This window comes from Chaetodon trifascialis, chromosome 11 (genome assembly GCF_039877785.1).
Source record: "Chaetodon trifascialis isolate fChaTrf1 chromosome 11, fChaTrf1.hap1, whole genome shotgun sequence".
In the NCBI taxonomy this organism is placed as follows: Eukaryota; Metazoa; Chordata; class Actinopteri; order Chaetodontiformes; family Chaetodontidae; genus Chaetodon; species Chaetodon trifascialis.
Window position 1 is genome coordinate 726045 of NC_092066.1, and position 18880 is coordinate 744924.

General features: G+C 43.6%; 1 protein-coding gene and 1 pseudogene across 1 annotated transcript; one reads left to right on the forward strand and one right to left on the reverse strand.

The window, feature by feature from the left end:
• Positions 1-1787: 1787 nt before the first annotated feature.
• LOC139338727 (uncharacterized) lies at positions 1788-8182 on the reverse strand (annotated as a pseudogene).
• A 7502-nt stretch (positions 8183-15684) lies between these two features.
• Positions 15685-18649, forward strand: LOC139338728 (uncharacterized). The gene is made up of 4 exons (XM_070973971.1): positions 15685-15911; positions 16134-16467; positions 18132-18193; positions 18303-18649. The coding sequence occupies exons 1-4, from the start codon at positions 15869-15871 to the stop codon at positions 18647-18649; spliced, it is 786 nt and encodes a 261-aa protein (XP_070830072.1). The 5' UTR covers positions 15685-15868.
• Positions 18650-18880: the final 231 nt, after the last annotated feature.

Here is an 18880-nt window from a genome sequence, read left to right on the forward strand (position 1 = left end):
AACAAACTGATTCAATATTTGACCGAAGAAATTCAAGCTGAAGGACGACCAAACAATGATGAACCGAGACATTAAAGTGAGGAGGACTTTGTGTGTGATGAGCTTTTGTCTGACCGTTGCTCGGGCTGATTCAATAAATGACATGTTCATATTAGTCTGCGTCCACTGTCATTAAAAGACCTGTAAACTGTCCTCCATGTTCCCAGAATAAAGACAAAATCTTCAGGTGAAGCTTCCTTCTACTCTGACCTGCCTTAGTCTCACATGGTGTGAAGGACTGAAAGTGGACATTCAGCAAACATTTCTCTGAGGCAGAGCTGCTCTGGACCAACAAATCATCTCACTGGCTGAACTGAACTTTGGTAGGCAGAGAGTCTCTGGCCCCACCCACTCATGTTCACCTCAACCAATGAGATGATCTCTGTCTGCAGAGCAGAAAGCTTTGAGGAACTCAAAGCACAATGGTCTTGATGTTGAGGAGAAGGGCTGTGCAGCAGAGAGGCTGTTTCCTTTCTCATTCTCCTGCAGTGGAAGAACGTTGTTCATCTGCTGTCTGTCTGACTTCAACAGCTCCAAAGACATGTTGCTTTACCTCTTTCTACTCTTCTCTCACTTTATAGGTGAGTGTTACAACACAGATCAAAGCCTCATTTAACCTGCTGGATTAACCAGATATTGGCTCCACATTTCATAACGTCAGCTTCATGTGTAGAAGATCAACATTTCCACGATGGAAAAAGACATTTGCTTCATTGAAAGCATCTAAAAAGGGTCAAAGATGACAGAAAGAGTCCAGAACCTCTGCTCAGTCTCTTCATGTTAGAGTCTCTTGCAGACTAACTGACATGAATAATACTCATTTTGCAGCTCTGGGTTCCATGAACAGCATAAAGCCAGAAAGTACTGAAGAACATGTAGCAGAGGGAAGAAGCATCAAGCTGGCCTGTAAATATGACGGTGCTATCCGCAACATCCAGTGGTACCGACAACACCAGAGATCCAGACCAGAGTTCCTGCTCTCCATCACAGAGGGAGGATCCATCCATCCAACTGGTTCTGATTTCTCAGCTCACATTAACAAGACAGAGAAATGTGTAGATGTGGAGATCGTCTCAGCTAAAGTGTCTGACTCTGCTGTGTACTACTGTGCTCTGACGCCCACAGTGACAGGAAACACCAAAACTCTGTACAAAAACCTTTGCAGCAAACACAACTGAATCCTCCACAACGTCCACTAGAGGGAGTCACACACTGTTCAGCTTCAATGAGACGTGATGAAACAGTCTGGACTCACTGTCCTCTCAGACAGGACTGTGATGGAAAGCTTCAGAAATTAAACCACTGACAACTTATTCATTCACAATTATAGTTCACCAAGGTAACCATGGCAACGTGCAACAACATATTTTTTCAACTTTTGTTGATATGAAACATTTTCATGAGACCTGAAACAGGACAGATTTAGGGAGGATCCTAACTTTTAGATGAACTAAAGCACAATATTCTGTTGACTTTTCACGCTGCCATATAAACCTGTGGATGTGACGTCACTTCTCTTGGTTCAACATTTGACTTCAATCAATGGATCTGACCTTCATTTCATATTTAAAGAGTACAATAAAACCTCCATGGTTATCGGTTAAGATTAATTCATGAACACACAGAACAATTGCGACAGGATGTGTCAGGGACAATGTCTGTCGAGGTGTCCATTATTTCTGCAGAGAGGACAGACGGTTACCTTCATAGAGGCCATGAACTCCTGATGATGGACAACTGGTTAGACATTATCCATTATCCGCATCGGTGGTCCTGCGGATGGCTCTCCTCCTTCTCTTGCCCTCGATGCCCAAACTGTTAAATGCACTAGTCAGGGGAAGGGCTGCAAAGCCCCTGCATCCAACCTCCACTGGGGGACATCATCAAATCAAATCAAATCAACTTTATTTATATGGCACTTTTCATACTTTATAGTAATACAAAGTGCCTCACAGGGGTTAAAAACAACAACATTATAGAACACTGTGACCCCAAACCTCCCACCCCCCCAAATATACACAGAGATACACAATTACATACAGTCACGCACATACATGGACAGACATACATACCCACACACACAAACTTACACACACCCACATACATACACTAACTGTCGCTGAGGAGACATGGCTGGGCACCGAGAACCGAGGTGAGGAAGAAGCTACCTTTGGGGGCCATGCACACCGAGAGGAATCATGGTCCATGACTGCGGGGGTGCTGACACAGGGTCCACCCCAGCCCAGGCAGGCAGGAGGCTCCACACCAAGGTGTAAAGCTCTCTAGCTACCTGGGCCAGGGCCATCCACAGAACAGCACCCCCATCGGTGAACCAGAATCAAATCCCGGTGTGGTAGGCCCCCAGGAGGAAACACTGGAAAATGAGGGGCTAGAACAGTAAAATAAGATAAAAGGTATAGAAGCTAAAACTGAGAAGAAAACAGTAAAATGTATAAAATAGACCATAAGTAATGACTAAAACAATTGAAATAAAACATTGAGGTAACACAATAAAAAGTAAAAAAATAAAATAAAATAAAATAAAAAAAATAAAAATATATATAATATTAGAAAATGTAAGAATAAAGGTCAGCCTAAGAAATTATAAATAGCTAAATGAGTCAGTAAAAAGCCTGATTAAAAAGATGGGTCTTGAGCCTCTTTTTAAAAACATCAACAGTCTCTGCGGCCCTGAGGCTCTCCGGCAGGCTGTTCCACAATCGGGGGCCATAATAACTGAACGCCGCCTCCCCATGTGCTCTAGTTCTAATTTGTGGTATCGTTAAAAGGCCTGCACCGGAGGACCTCAGGGTCCGCGAGGGTTGATACGGTAAAAGTAATGCAGATAAATAAGAAGGCCCAAGATCGTTAAGACACTTAAAAACTAGTAAAAGAACCTTAAAATCGATCCTGAAGCGCACGGGGAGCCAATGCAGCGATTTTAAAACAGGTGTTATATGCTCCCGCCCTCTGGTCCTCGTCAGCACTCGTGCGGCTGAGTTTTGTAATAATTGTAAGTTATACATGCTCTTTTTGGGAAGACCAGAGAGCAGGGCATTACAGTAATCTAAACGACAAGTGATAAAAGCATGCATCAGCACCTCCATACTGGCCTGAGAGAGGAACGGGCGGACTCTGGCTATATTCTTAAGATGGTAAAAACCTATCTTTGTTATGTTTTTGATGTGTGGAATAAAAGTGAGCTCAGAGTCAAAAATCACGCCCGGATTTTTTACTGATTTTGAGGGTTTAAAATCCTGTAACTTTGGTAAAAGTTTCTCTCTCTGGCCTTCAGGACCAATGACTAAAACCTCAGTTTTGTCCTGGTTGAGCTGTAGGAAGTTTGCTGCCATCCATGACTTGATGTCTAAAATACAGTTAAAAAGGGCATCAATTGGCCCTGGGTCATCAGGAGACACGGCGATGTACAGTTGCGTATCATCAGCATAACTATGGAAGTTGATGCCATGCCTCCTGATGACGTCCCCAAGGGGCAGCATGTAAAGATTAAAAAGAGTTGGACCTAAAATTGAACCTTGGGGAACCCCACACTTTATCTTATGGGTTCCTGAGGAACATGTATCCATACTTACAAAGAAACTTCGATCAGTGAGGTAGGATGTGAACCAGTTAAAAACAGTACCAGAGAGGCCCACCAGGTTCCTCAGTCTATTTAATAAAATGTGATGGTCTACTGTATCGAAGGCGGCGGTTAGATCCAGTAGAACCAAGACTGTGAGTTTATGATTATCTAAATTACACCTGATGTCATTTAAAATCTTTAAAAGTGCTGTCTCAGTACTGTGGTTCATCCTAAAACCAGACTGATGAGTCTCTAAAATATGTTTCGAGAGTAAAAATTCATTTACTTGATGAAAAACAAGTTTTTCTAAAATTTTACTTAAAAATGGCAGGTTGGATACAGGCCGGTAGTTATTTAAAACATTGGGGTCTAAATCACTCTTCTTCAGAAAGGGCCTCACCACCGCCGTTTTAAAGGAGGTGGGGAAGACACCCGTCTGGAGAGAGCAATTGACCAAATACAGCAGCTGTTCCTCAAAGAATCCATAGAGTGTTTTAAAAAACGGTGTGGGAATTGGGTCTAAAAAAAAGGCAGGTTGTGGGCTTTACCTGGGAGAAAACTCGACTCAGTGTCCTTGCATCAACCAGGGCAAAACTCTCCAGTGTTTCCACAGGTCCAAGCAATGATCCAGGTGTTAAAAGCTGTTGAGATAAAAGACTGGATCTTATGTCATTGATTTTTCTTCTGAAATGGTCTGCAAAATCCTCGCAAAGGGCGTTATCTGGTGTCTTGGAGGATCTTTTAAAATTTTTGTTTGTTAAAAGATCAATTGTGGAGAATAAAAATTTGGGATTATTTTTATGGTCATGGATTAAGTTTTGGAAGTGAGAGATTCTTGCTTGTTTGACTGTGTTATTGAAGATTTTGAGGTGTTGACGTAGTATTTCATAGTGAACTGTCAACTTTGATTTCCTCCATCTCCTTTCAGCACTCCTGCATTCCCTTTTGAGTTTTTTAATTTCCTCAGTTCTCCATGGAGGTGTGGGTCTTGTTTTGATTGTTTTAATTACAAGTGGAGCCACTGAGTCCAATGCTGACTTAATTTTATTGTTAAAGCTGTCAGTGATAAAATCGCAGGGTGCTGGTAAAATTTCAGCAGGAGTGCTCTGTAAGATCTGGATAAAATTTGCAGCCACTTCAGAAGTTAGGTAGCGTTTCCTCACTGTTCTCACAGGGGCCTCCCGCTGATTAAAACTGGTGATTGTAAAAAACACACAGAAGTGATCAGACACAGCCAGGTCCACAACAGAGGGCGCACCAACCGACAGACCATAAGATATAACGAGGTCCAAGGTGCGCCCCCTGATGTGGGTCGGCTGCGTCACGTGTTGCTTAAAATCAAGGCAGTGTAAAAGGTTTAAAAATTCTCTGGACATTGAGTCTGAGGGAAAATCCATGTGTAGATTAAAATCACCGGATATTAAAATTCTGTTAAAAGAGGTATGAATAATTGATAAGAGCTCAGAAAACTCACTACTAAAAGAAGTAGAATACTGAGGTGGTCGATACACAGTTATACAGAGGATCGGTGGGCTGCTAAAAACGAAGGCATGGTATTCAAATGATGAGTAGCTGTTAAAATTGACTTCGTTCATGTGCATGTTGGTTTTTGTGAGTGAAGCAGTACCGCCCCCTCTTTTGCACCCCCTGGTTGAAAATAAAAAGTTAAAATTGGGTGGGGAAGCCTCGGTGAGAACAACAGGTGCGTCAGTGCCAAGCCACGTCTCCGTAAGGAGAATGCTGTCCAGGTTATTATCTAAAATTATGTCATTTATAATAAAAGATTTGTTTAAAAGAGAGCGCACGTTCAGCACAGCCATTTTAACATCTTTGCTGAACTTGCGCTCATCACATTTTTCCAGTGGAATGTTAAAAACCCATTTTGATCTAAAAGTAGTCCTGGGTCTCCTATGTCTGTGTGAAATTATGGTTTTGATTGTGTAAAGTGAGGGAGGGGCGTGTATGATGTAGGTGGGGGTGGGTGAAGGTGAGTGTGAGTGTGGGTGAGGTGCAGAGGGCGTGTGTATGGGTGTAGTGAGTCAGGAGGTGATTGTGGTGCAGGACCGGACTGTCAAGTCAATGTTTACTGATAAAAGCCGTGACCCCTCCTGGTTTGGGTGTAGGCCGTCTGTTTTAAAAAGGTGGGGTCTGTTTAAAAAAGAGATAAAATTGTCCACATATGGAATACTTTTTCCCAGGCAGAATCCCTTTAGCCACAGGTGCAGCTGGCGGAGGCGACTGGTGGTGACGTCACCATAGCGCGGCGGGGGAAGCGGGCCGGAAATAACCAGTCGCTTCCCCGTGTCCAGCATGCGGTCCACCATGGACCTGAAATCCCGCTTGAGGATCTCGGATTTCTGGTCTCTGAGATCATTGATGCCGGCCTCCAGGACCAGCGTGGAGGCTGAGCTGTGCTGAGCACACAACTGGAGGGTGGAGGACTCAACCTCCTTGACGCGGGCTCCGGGGCGGCAGAAGGTCCGACCATCACGTACCGACACGTGTCTGACCATCGAGGTCCCGACGACCAGCACAGAGGGGGTGCGCTGCTCCACGGGCTGCCTGGAGGTGCACCGATGGCGGGGCGAGACCCAGGGTTGGTGGCGCCGGCCTGTGGTTGCACCTGGCCGAGATGGAGAACAGGGGCCAGACTGGACACGCGGATCCCGGTTGCTGTGCTGGCGAGAGCCACGACTAGCTGGGTGGACAGGTCGCGGAGGCGAGCTGGAGCACGCCCCTATGGGAGGGAAATCCTGCAGGCTCAGGATGTCGTACCTGTTCTCCAGCGGTAGATCCAGAGGCGGAGGAGGGGGAGATGGACGGGCCCCGGCGCCTCTGGTCACCGCTGACCAGGATTCAGCTGCTCTCCAACCAGCCTGCTGACAGTCACTGACCAGTCCCGTGTACTTGGAGAGCTTGTGGTCTTCCCATGGGATGGTCAGCTCCAGCAGCACTACCTGCTTGCTGGACTCAGACACAAGAACAATGTCTGGTCACAGGGTGGTGACTGCAATGTGGCTGGGGAACTTCAGCTGATGTTCGAGATCCACCAGCAGCTGCCAGTCTCCTGCAGAGAACAGGATCTCTGCAGATGTTCTTCTGGCAGGGGTTGGCTGCTCCCCAGCTCTGACAAAGGTGACGGTTTTCTTGGAGGGCTGGAACCGTTTTGCCCACCCGAGTCCTTCGCTGATGACTTCAGCGATGGTCTTAAGAATATGGTCATGCCTCTAGCGGTACTCTCCATCTCCAAGTGCCCTGGTGTAGCAGCTGAGGATATGATCCAGGGTTCCTTGCTTGGAACACAATGGGCATGCTGGTGTCTTGGCTTTGCCCCATGTGTGCAGGTTTGATGTGCTTGGAAGCACATCGTATACTGCATGGATAAGGAACTTAATGCAGTGAGGCTCGGCTTTCCACAACTCAGCCCAGGTCACTTTCATCTCAACTGCGTTCTCCCATTTGTCCAAGCTCCATGTTGCTTCATTCGCACTGCTGTGATGGTTCTTGATTCTTCCACTGCAGCCCGCACCTCCTCCTGAACAAGGTGGCAGCCTTCCTTCCTGCTGGTGTTCGTTTGGGGAGTTGGAAAGGAGCCTCGCCCAGCTCTGCCTCGTGTGACCACCACCAGGCTCCTTTGATGCATCCTTGCCTCAGCCTCTCGAACTGCGTCCTCTGCCCTCCACTTCCGTCCAGTCCTCACTTGGATCCCTGCTTTAGCCACCTTAGACACCATGACGTTATTTCTCCCGAAGATACCCTCATCCTGAAATTGGTGCAGTGATCAGCCATGAGGTTCTGAACTTGCTGGGAACATGATATTTCATCAGCGTTCGCTGAACCAGCTTGTGTGGAATGGAGCCAAATGCATTTGCCAGGTCAAGCCACAACACTGACAGGTTGCCCTTGTTCTTTCTTGCCTCCTTTATCAGCTGAGTCACCACACCTGTGTGCTCCAGACAGCCTGGCATTCCCGAAACTCTGCCCTTCTGGACCGATGTGTCGATGTAGGTGTTCTGTTCCAGGTAGGTACACAGCCGTTTGGAAACAGTGCTGAGAAAGATCTTTGCCTCGACACACACAGCAGGGAGATAATGCGGAACTGGTCTAGTTGGGTGGAGTTTTCCTCCATCAGGACCCACACCGCTTCAGATACTCTCCATTGATCTGGGATCCTCCCTCTTCTCCAGAAGACTTGCAGGATTTTCCACAGATGCAGCAGGAGCATGAGACAGTTCTTATACACTATGTGTGAAGAGCGACTCAGTCCTGGAGTGGAGTATGCCCTTGCGTTGCGGACCACCTTCCTGACATCCTGTAGCTGCAGCTCTGACATGTTCAACTGCACCTCAGGTTCATGGGGTCTATGAGGATGTCACATTCTCCAAGCTCCTGCTCTCTTGCGGGGTGGCTGTATGTCTGCCTCAGGTGTTGGTCTATGCCTTCCTGCGAGGAGGCAAGTTTACCACTATGCTTCTACCCCAGCAGATCCTTGGTGAAGTTGAAGGGGTTGGAGATAAACACAGCGCGTTTATGCGCTCTCTGCTTACAACATCTGATCATATATCTACTTGTGATTCAGTGATTATATCAGTTGTTTATGATATGTGAAGTGCTAGTGTTCCGGACCTTCCTAAAACTGAGTGAGTCTAGAATTGAGATCCTTTTACTTTCCCCCAAAACTCTGTTATTGGATAAAATTGTATGATGAAATAATGTTGTCACTTCAGGAATATAAAACAAGTCCATCTTTTGTTTGCAGACCCTGAAAATGTGATCCATCCTGTAAATCAATGCAGCGTCCTTTCTGTAACTCCTCTCATAAAGGAACCACAGAAACAGAGAAAAACCTTCTCACCTCCAGCTGGAACAAAGTGCTGCTAGCAGTCTGTTAACCAGGAGGAGGAGAAACAGAGAGAAGAGGAAATCCAGATCTAAGAGGAGACGGAGAGATTGAGGGAGGAGCTGAGCTGTTACTGAACTATAGAAGAGAGAGGAGCTTCCATATTCAGCAGAGTTCAACACACAAACCACAAACATTACCTTTATTCAACATGCTGCATCATTGTGTGTTTTCTCTCCTGTTTCTTTCCATTCTAACAGGTATGTTCCATCATGCAGCACCAAAAAGCTTCAGTCAGATGTTTGTTGTCTGTCATTCATTCAGTCAGACTTTTACAACATGCTATAACAGAGTTATCTCTTTGTTTAGGTGTCAGCTGTCAAGAACTCAGTCCAGTCAACAATGAAGAGTCCAGTTTAGAAGACAGCACTGTGACTCTGTCCTACAAATACTCCAAAAAAGCAACTGCTGGAGATTATTTCTTCTGGTATCGCCAATATCCAGGAAAACCACCAGAGTTCCTCATCGTTGACTATGGAACAGGAAATCTAATATCTAATAGAGACTCCAGACTGTCTGTTAAAGTGAGTGAGGATCAAACCCAAATGGATCTGCAGATCTCCTCTGCTGCAGTGACTGACTCTGCTCTGTACTACTGTGCTGTGAGGACCACAGTGACAGGAAACAGCAAAACTCTGTACAAAAACACAAGCTGACACACTGACAAGCTGCTGGAGGCCTTTGTTCCACACTGTTGGACTCAACTTTTTACCTCCACTAGAGGGCCACATTATCAAGTAGGCGCTGCACTACTTGTGCACTGTGTTCAACCATTGTGTCAATAAGAAGTGCTGCTGTGAAGAGAAGCATTCTCACACTGAATGTTGAACATCACCTACTTTCTCCTCTTCATTTCAACCTTGTTGTACAGATGGAACATTGGCTGTGGATTATTCTGGCTGCTCTTTGCTTTGGTGAGAAATAAAACATCACATTTCCTTTGAAAAGTCTTGAATGTCTGTGAGTCTGACTGATGACGGAACTTTAATCAATCATCTTTATTGACTCGTCTCTTCCTCTGCATGTTCTCTTCTTCCTCAGAGTGTAAAGGAGAAGACAGAGTGACCCAGACAAAAGAAGATGTCATTGCTACTGAAGGACACACAGTTACACTGGACTGTACTTTTGAGACCAGTAACCCAACTCCAACTTTGTTCTGGTACAAACAAGATGGAAACAACAGCCCCAAATTCATACTGAGCAACTTTAACACGAAGGACGAGTTCAAGGACAGATTTTCATCCACACTGAATTCCACCTTAAGATCAGTTCCTCTGAAGATCCAGAAGCTTCAGCTGTCTGACTCTGCTGTGTACTACTGTGCTCTGAGGCCCACAGTGACAGGAAACACCAAAACTCTGTACAAAAACCTTTGCAGCAAACACAACTGAATCCTCCACAACGTCCACTAGAGGGAGTCACACACCATGAAGCCATTACGGTCTGAGCCAGAGTCACTGGACTGATGACAAATCCAACAACAAAGAAAGAAGCAATGCAGATTAGAGACAGAGCTCCTGTGAACAGAGGAAACATTTATTGGTTGAGCTGAACTGAGGAAATAACATCGAGAGATGACTGGTTTGAGGACGTCAATCAGGGTTTAGAGATTTAGAGTGCATGAAAACACAGATACAGCACTGGTCAAAGTTACAAATGACCTCCAAATTATATCAGACAAAGGACATGTCTCTGTACTCGTCTTATTAGATCTTAGAGCTGCATTCCACACCACTGACCATCACATCTTATTACAGAGACTGGATCCCTCATTAGGCATTATAGAAACTGCACCAAAATGGTTTAAGTCTGACTCTTTAGATCAGTTTCAGTTTGTACATATTAATGACGATTCCTCTGTGCACGCCAAAGTTAGTCATGGAGTTCCACAAGGTTCTGTGTTTGGACCGCTTCTATTCACCGTATAAATATTTCCTTGAGGAATATATTGCCGGAAATACTCCATTAATAAATTTTCGGTTATTCATATTATATCCAGTTATATTTATCAATGAAGCAAAATAAAATCAATGACTTCATTAAACTTCAAGCATGTCTTGAGGACATAAAGAGCTGGAGGACCTTTGACTTTCTGCGACTAAATTCAGACACACTGTGTCCCAGAACGCAGGATTACTCACGGTTCCTAAAGTCTCTAAAAGCAAAGGCAAATTTATTTGTATAGCACAATTCATATTCACACAATTCAAAGTGCTTTACAGAAGCATATAAATACATTAAAATCATACATTTCAAAGAAAGAAAGAAATTAGAAGAGAATAGAAAAATAAAAGTAAAATACAATTAAAGGCAAATTAAAAACAGACGCCAGTAAAAGGCAACATTTCAGCATTATGATTATGATTAAAATCATTGAGCAAATATATTTACTTTAATCAAAAGCTTTAGCAAATAATAATGTTTTCAACCCTGATTTAAATGAGCTGACAGGTGGTGCAGACCTCAGGTGTGCAGGGAGAATGTTCCACAGGTGAGGAGCAGAATAACTGAAAGCTGCTTCACTTTGTTTGGTTTTCATTCTGGGGACATACAGTAGACCTGTCCCTGATGACCTGAGAGGTCTGAATACTTCATATGGAGTCAATAAATCTAGAATATATTTTGGTCCTAGACCATTTAATGCTTTGTAGACCAACAGTAAGATTTTAAAGTCTATTCTGTGACTCACAGGAAGCCAGTGCAGTGATCTGAGGACTGGTGTGATATGGTCCATTTTTCTGCTGTTTGTAAGGACTCGTGCAGCAGCATTTTGGATCAGCTGTAGTCGCCGAATTGATTTTTTGTTTAGACCAGTAAAGACTCCATTGCAATAGTCCAACCTACTGAAGATGAATGCATGAACAAGTTTTTCCATGTCTTCTTTGGACAGACATCCCTTGATTCTGGTTATATTTGTCAATTCAGATCAGAATCAATAATTACACCAAGATTTCTGGCTTTATCTGTTGTCAGTGACATGGAGTTAAGGTGAGCATTGATCTTTGACCTTTCATTGTTGGGGCCAAATACAATCACCTCTGTCTTACCTGCATTAAGCTGAAGAAAATTCTGGCACATTCACTCATTGATTTGATGAATACAGTCACTCAGTGAAAGTAAGGAACTGTAGTCATGTGATGACACAGAAATATAAAGTTGTGTATCATCTGCGTAAGTATGATAAGAAATATTATGATGCTCCATAATCTGAGGTAAGGGCAAGATGTAGATATTGAAAACAAGCGGTCCAAGAATGGACCCTTGTGGTACCCCACGGATTATCTAAAAGCAGAACTGGCGCCAGATCCTCCAGCTATCAAGTTGTATTTTGTGGAACCATCTTCCAGTCTTTGTTAAGGAGGCAGACATCCTCTCTGTGGTCAAGAGAAGGCTGAAAATGTCCTCTGTGAAAAGACCTGCAGTTAGGGCTGGCTCAGGCTTCAGTTGGACCAGACTCTAGTTATGCTGCTATAGGATTCGATTCGATTCGATTCGATTCGATTCGATTCAATTGTCCGGGAGGCAGACACTGTCTCTACATTTAAGAGTAGGCTTAAAACTTTCCTTTTTGATAAAGCTTATAGTTAGGGCTGGCTCAGGCTTGTCCTGGACCAGCCCCTAGTTATGCTGCTATAGGATTAGACTGTTGGGGGACATCCAAAGATACACCGAGCTCCTCCATCCTTCTGTCCCTCTCCATCTGCACGCTCTCATGTCCTACCACGGCGTGTTACTAACTTAGCTCCTTCCCCGGAGTCTCTGTGCTTTGTCGTCTTGCAGGTTCCCATGGACAGTGGCTGAATCTGGATTGTGGATTTCAGCTGCATCTCCTGCCTTGGCCCTGCCTGACATCCACTGCAACTGCTACTGCTGTTATTACATCCACTGTCACTGTTACTGTGACTGCATGTCTGTCTCTCTGTCTCTGTCTCTCTCTCTCTCTGACTGCTTTTCTTTCTGTCTGTCTGTCTGTCTGTCTGTCTGTCTGTCTGTCTGTCTGTCTGTCTGTCTGTCTGTCTGTCTGTCTGTCTGTCTGTCTGTCTGTCTGTCTGTCTCACTCTCCCTCTCTTGCTCTTCCTCTCTCACCCAACCGGTCGAGGCAGATGGCCGCCCACCCAGAGTCTGGTTCTGCTCGAGGTTTCTGCCTGTTAAAAGGAAGTTTTTCCTCGCCACTGTCGCCAAGTGCTGCTCATGGGGGAATTGTTGGTTTCTTTGTAGATAAAAGAGCTTGGTCTGTACCAGCTCTATATGGAAAGTGTCCTGAGACAACTTCTGTTTTGATTTGGCGCTATACAAATAAAATTGAATTGAATTGTATTGAATTCAATTCAATTCAGTATTCCTTTATTAGTCCCACGAGGGGAAATTCCAATATACAGCAGCATCAATAAAGTGTATAAAGTATAAGAACAAGTGCAATGCAAATTCAAAACAAGTATATATACAAGAGTGGGATAAAAGAATAACGTCATCCTAAGAAATTGTAGATAGTATTTGCAGATTGTTATGCACTGATTATTGCACATTATTGCATTATTGCACAGGTTATTGCACAGATTGTAAACATATTATTGTACTGATTACTGGGAGCAGTTTCTGTTGTGCAGTCTGACGGCTGCAGGAAGGAATGACCTGCGATACCTCTCCTTCACACACTTTGGATGTAGCATCCTGTCACTGATGGAGCTCCTCAGTGCAGTGAGTGTGTGTTGGAGGGGGTGGGAGTCATTTGTCTGTCCTGGAGGACAGCTTGGCTGTCATCCTCCTCTCCCCCACCTCCTCCACCTGTTCCAGAGGACATCCCAGGATAGAGCTGGCCTTCCTGATGAGTTTGTCCAGCCTCTTCCTGTCAGCTGCTGTGATGCTGCTCCCCCAGCAGACTACACCATAGAACAAGGCAGAGGCCACAACAGAGTCATAGAAGGTCTTCAGGAGTGCCCCCCTGGGCAACAGCTCTGGTGGACATTCCTGCAGTCAGCATACCGACTGCACACTCCCTCAAAACTTGCGACATCTGTGGCATCTTGCTGCGTGATAAAACTGCACATTTCAGAGTGTCCTTTGATTGTGGCCAGCCTAAGACACACCTGTGAGGTGGGATGGATTATCTCGGCAAAGGAGAAGCCCTCACAAACACAGATTTGTGAAGAATATTTGAGAGAAATGGTTCTTTTGTGTATATAGAAAATGTTTTAGATCGTTGAGTTCAGCTCATGAAAAATGGGAGCAAAAACAAAAGTGTTGCGTTTATATTACATATATATTATATATATTTTTGATCAGTGTACAATAAATTGTTGTCATGTACATATAGTACCCTCTACTATTATATATTAATATATACATATACTGTCATATATTATTTTATGATTAGTTATATTTGTATTATTTTTACATGAATGTATATGCAAGTGTATTATTGCTGATGTTGTTATCATTTACATGACGGTGACTGTAGCATCAGTGTCATTTCCACAGTTGAAGGTAGAGGAAGAGAAACAGAGAGAAAATCCAGATCTAAGAGGAGACGGAGAGATTGAGGGAGGAGCTGAGCTGTTACTGAACTATAGAAGAGAGAGGAGCTTAACTGCATTAGTGAGGTTCTCCAACACATATTCATAAGTGTCGAAACGTGAAATTTCAAATCATGAAACAACATTTTTGAGTAAATTTTTAAATGTTTCATGTGGTTTTCGTGTGTAATACTGTGTTACAGTGACTGTTGAATGTTATATTTACATTTGGGTAGCACAGTGGCACAAGTGGTAACACTGTCGCCTCACAGCGAGAAGGTCCCCGGTTCAAATCCCGCTGTGGGCGCTGGTGGCGTGTCCTCCACCATGTCTTCAGTGCCTGCTGCTCGAGGGGGCCTTTGTGTGGAGTTTGCATGTTCTCCCCGTGTTCACCCGGGGTTTCCTCCTTAAATAACCCCCACTAAAAACATGCAAAAAGATCACCACCTGACCAACGGTGAAAAAGGATGGGTCCCCGGGCGCGGGCACCGGCATCGGCTGGCAGCTGGCAGCCCACCGCTCCTGGTCTGCCACGGAGGAACGACGGACCGAGGGTGGGTCAAACGCGGAAAAAATAATTTCACATAATGAATGGCGTGTGTACAGTCTCCTCCTCCCTGTAGCATGTGTGTGCTGTGATTCATAAAGTAATCTTAATCTTAATAATCTTAATCTTATACTTAATCTTAATCTTACATTTAAATGTATGGATGTATATTTAATAAGATTACAAAACACAATCAGCGCTTTGGTGTGTGAGTCTGTGAGCATCCTCCTGAAGGGCAGTATGCAGCTGAGCTTCTGGATGTTTCAGAAAGTTGTTTCTCCACAGATTCAGTCAGGACAATTTGGATGATGATGATGATGATGATGATGATGATGATGATGATGATGATGATGATGATGATGACGATGACGACGATGACGACTGCAGCATCTCTGTCATTTCTCAAGCTTCCATCAGCCTGAATGCAAACAGACCACAGCAGGAGGAGGAGCTCCACAGCTGAATGTGAAAGGCTTCATGTTGGAAGTGAAGAGCTGCTGTGTTCTGTCTATTGTTCATTCAGGACAAGAGGAAAATAATGCAGCTCCTTTTAGTTTGGATCATGATGTTCATGTTTCAGACTGGTGAGTCAACTTCAACAAGATCGTCAGACATCATTCAAAACCATTTCACGCTTTGAGAACGTTTTTCTAGGACGACACCGACGTTAAAGAAAATGTCACAGTGAAAAATATCTTTGTTCTTTTCAGGATCCTCGGAGGATTTAGTGAAGCCATTTAAAGACGTAATGTTGGCTTTGGAAGGAGACAATGTGACTCTCTCCTGCAAATATTCAGGATCTGCTGACTACGTCTTCTGGTATCAACAGAAGTCCAGATCATCTCCACAGTTTCTAATCTCAGGATATTCAGAAAAAACAGCAAAGTTGTCTGTTGAACAAGATCAATCGAAAAAGGAGTTTCATCTGCAGATCTCCTCTGCTGCAGTGACTGACTCTGCTGTGTACTACTGTGCTCTGACGCCCACAGTGACAGGAAACACCAAAACTCTGTACAAAAACCTTTGCAGCAAACACAACTGAATCCTCCACAACGTCCACTAGAGGGAGTCACACACTGTTCAGCTTCAATGGGATGTGATGAAACAGTCTACAGTCTTTTCACTGCTGAGACACGGCTGTGATGATGAGCTTCAGAAATGAAGATAATCTGAAACATGAGTCTCCTCCTCCTAACTGTTTGATTCCAGCTGTGAACATCAGACCAAACACAACTCACAGAACTCCTTCATACTGAACATCCAGTGACAACGTTTCACCTCTAAACATGGAAACACTCACTGCTATTTTGTTCTTTTCAACTCTCGTAGGTTCGTATGTTTCTGACAAGAAAACAGATCCAGTGTGAATGAGTTCACATTTCAACATTTCAAAGATGCTATTCTCCATGTGATCACTTCATCACTAATAACTGATCACTAAACAGCATCAATCGTTTTCACATAACAATGTCAATGTGTGATATTTTTCAAATGATGGATTTCTCACTTTGGAACTGAACTCTCAACACAACATGTTGTTTCCCTCACTAGGTCACACCTTGGAAGATGATATTACTGCCAGCAGACCTGAAGAGTTTTCATCAGAGGGCCGGAGTGTGACTCTGTCCTGTAACTATTCAGTTAAAGCCAATAACCTCCAGTGGTACCGACAAGATCCTGGATCAGCTCCTCAGTTCCTTCTGCTCATCACTGATACAAAGGATCCTTCAGTGTTGACAGCAAAACCTCCAAACCCTCGACTAACCGCTGAACTGAATGAGGAGAGAAATCAAGTCCATCTGCAGATCTCCTCTGCTGCAGTGACTGACTCTGCTGTGTACTACTGTGCTCTGACGCCCACAGTGACAGGAAACACCAAAACTCTGTACAAAAACCTTTGCAGCAAACACAACTGAATCCTCCACAACGTCCACTAGAGGGAGTCACACACTGTTGGACTCACTGTCCTCTCAGACAGGACTGTGATGGAAAGCTTCAGAAATTAAACCACTGAAAACTTATTCATTCACAATTATAGTTCACCAAGGTAACCATGGCAACGTGCAACAACATATTTTTTCAACGTTTGTTGACATGAAACATTTTCATGAGAGCTGAAATAGGACAGATTTAGGGAGGATCCTAACTTTTAGATGAACTAAAGCACAATGTTCTGTTGACTTTTCACGCTGCCATATAAACCTGTGGATGTGACGTCACTTCTCTTGGTTCAACATTTGACTTCAATCAATGGATCTGACCTTCATTTCATATTTAAAGAGTACAATAAAACCTCCATGGTTATCAGTAAAGACTAAATCATGGACTCACAGGATAACTGAGACAGACTACATCAGGAACAATGTCTGTCGATGTGTCCATTGTCAGGAAGTCATGGACGGCAGAGAGGGTTAGGGTTAGGCAACATTCATTCATTCAGCTGCATTCATAACTGCACTGTACCTCACACTTTATTCTCCACTGTGTACTATACTGTTTTTTTTTTTGGTTTTTTTTACGGTTTAGTTCTACCATTTTTGGACTGCACACTTACTGTTTAATGTTTACTTACTGTTTAATGTTTACTTTGACCAATTTGCACATGCTACTGTCGACTGTTTACACCTACCAGTTTGCACATAACACCACTTTGCACTACGTGAATAGCTATTGAAATTATGTATATAGTCATTTGCAATTTCTGCTTATAGCTGTTGCAGTTCTGTTCATTTATCTCGGATTTGTTTATTTATTTATCTTTGATTCTTTAAATTGCTCTTGGTTTGATATTGTTGCTTTTTATATATCTTTTTTATCCTGGCATTCTCGTGGACAGCAAAGTAAGAATTTCATTGTACAAGGAAACTTGTTTCTTGCTGTGCATATGACAATAAAACACTTTGACGTTGACTTTGTTGTAATTACATGTCAGCTTGTTAACGTGTTGAGTCGAGCTGTAAACGGAGGCTGTGACTCCGTCCCTCTTCACAATCAAGTATTCACCCATGTCCATGAACTAGTTGCATCACAGACTCAGGTTTTGATTGATTTGATTATTTTCTTTATAAAACAAGTTTATCTTTTGTTTTCTCTGCCTGTGATTTCTTGTGGTGTACCACAGGGTTCAATCCTGGGTCCTCTCATGTTCAAATGACACATTTCTTAAATCAAATCCTTTTAAAACACATCAATTTCACTTGCTTTGCTTACAATATTTGATCATATATTTCATTACGATTCAGTGATTTTAGCAGTTGTTTATTATATGTGAAAATGTGATCCATCCTGTAAATCAATGCAACGTCCTTCCTGTAACTCCTCTCATAAAGGAACCACAGAAACAGAGAAAAACCTTCTCACCTCCAGCTGGAACAAAGTGCTGCTAGCAGTCTGTTAACCAGGAGGAAGAGAAACAGAGAGAAGAGGAAATCCAGATCTAAGAGGAGACGGAGAGATTGAGGGAGGAGCTGAGCTGTTACTGAACTACAGAAGAGAGAGGAGCTTCCATATTCAGCAGAGTTCAACACACAAACCACAAACATTACCTTTATTCAACATGCTGTCTCTGCATCATTGTGTGTTTTCTCTCCTGTTTCTTTCCATTCTAACAGGTATGTTCCATCATGCAGCACCAAAAAGCTTCAGTCAAATGTTTGTTGTCTGTCATTCATTTAGTCAGACTTTTACAACATGCTATAACAGAGTTATCTCTTTGTTTAGGTGTCAGCTGTCAAGAACTCAGTCCAGTCAACAAAGAAGAGTCCAGTTTAGAAGACAGCACTGTGACTCTGTCCTACAAATACTCCAAACAGGCAACTGTTGGAGATGAGTTTTACTGGTATCGACAATATCCAGGAAAACCACCAGAGTTCCTCATCTCTCACTCAGGAACAGGAAATCTAATATCTAATCCAGACTCCAGACTGTCTGTTAAAGTGAGTGAGGATCAAACCCAAATGGATCTGCAGATCTCCTCTGCTGCAGTGACTGACTCTGCTCTGTACTACTGTGCTGTGAGGCCCACAGTGACAGGAAACAGCAAAACTCTGTACAAAAACACAAGCTGACACACTGACAAGCTGCTGGAGGCCTTTGTTCCACACTGTTGGACTCAACTTTTTACCTCCACTAGAGGGCCACATTATCAAGTAGGCGCTGCACTACTTGTGCACTGTGTTCAACCATTGTGTCAATAAGAAGTGCTGCTGTGAAGAGAAGCATTCTCACACTGAATGTTGAACATCACCTACTTTCTCCTCTTCATTTCAACCTTGTTGTACAGATGGAACATTGGCTGT

Excerpts from the sequence above, each read along its gene's own strand:
- LOC139338728 (XM_070973971.1), top strand. The coding sequence starts at position 15,869 with ATGGAAACACTCACTGCTATTTTGTTCTTTTCAACTCTCGTAG. Across the intron at positions 15,912-16,133 it reads GTTCTTTTCAACTCTCGTAG|GTCACACCTTGGAAGATGAT; the intron begins GTTCGTATGTTT and ends TTCCCTCACTAG. Across the intron at positions 18,194-18,302 it reads GTTTCTTTCCATTCTAACAG|GTGTCAGCTGTCAAGAACTC; the intron begins GTATGTTCCATC and ends CTCTTTGTTTAG.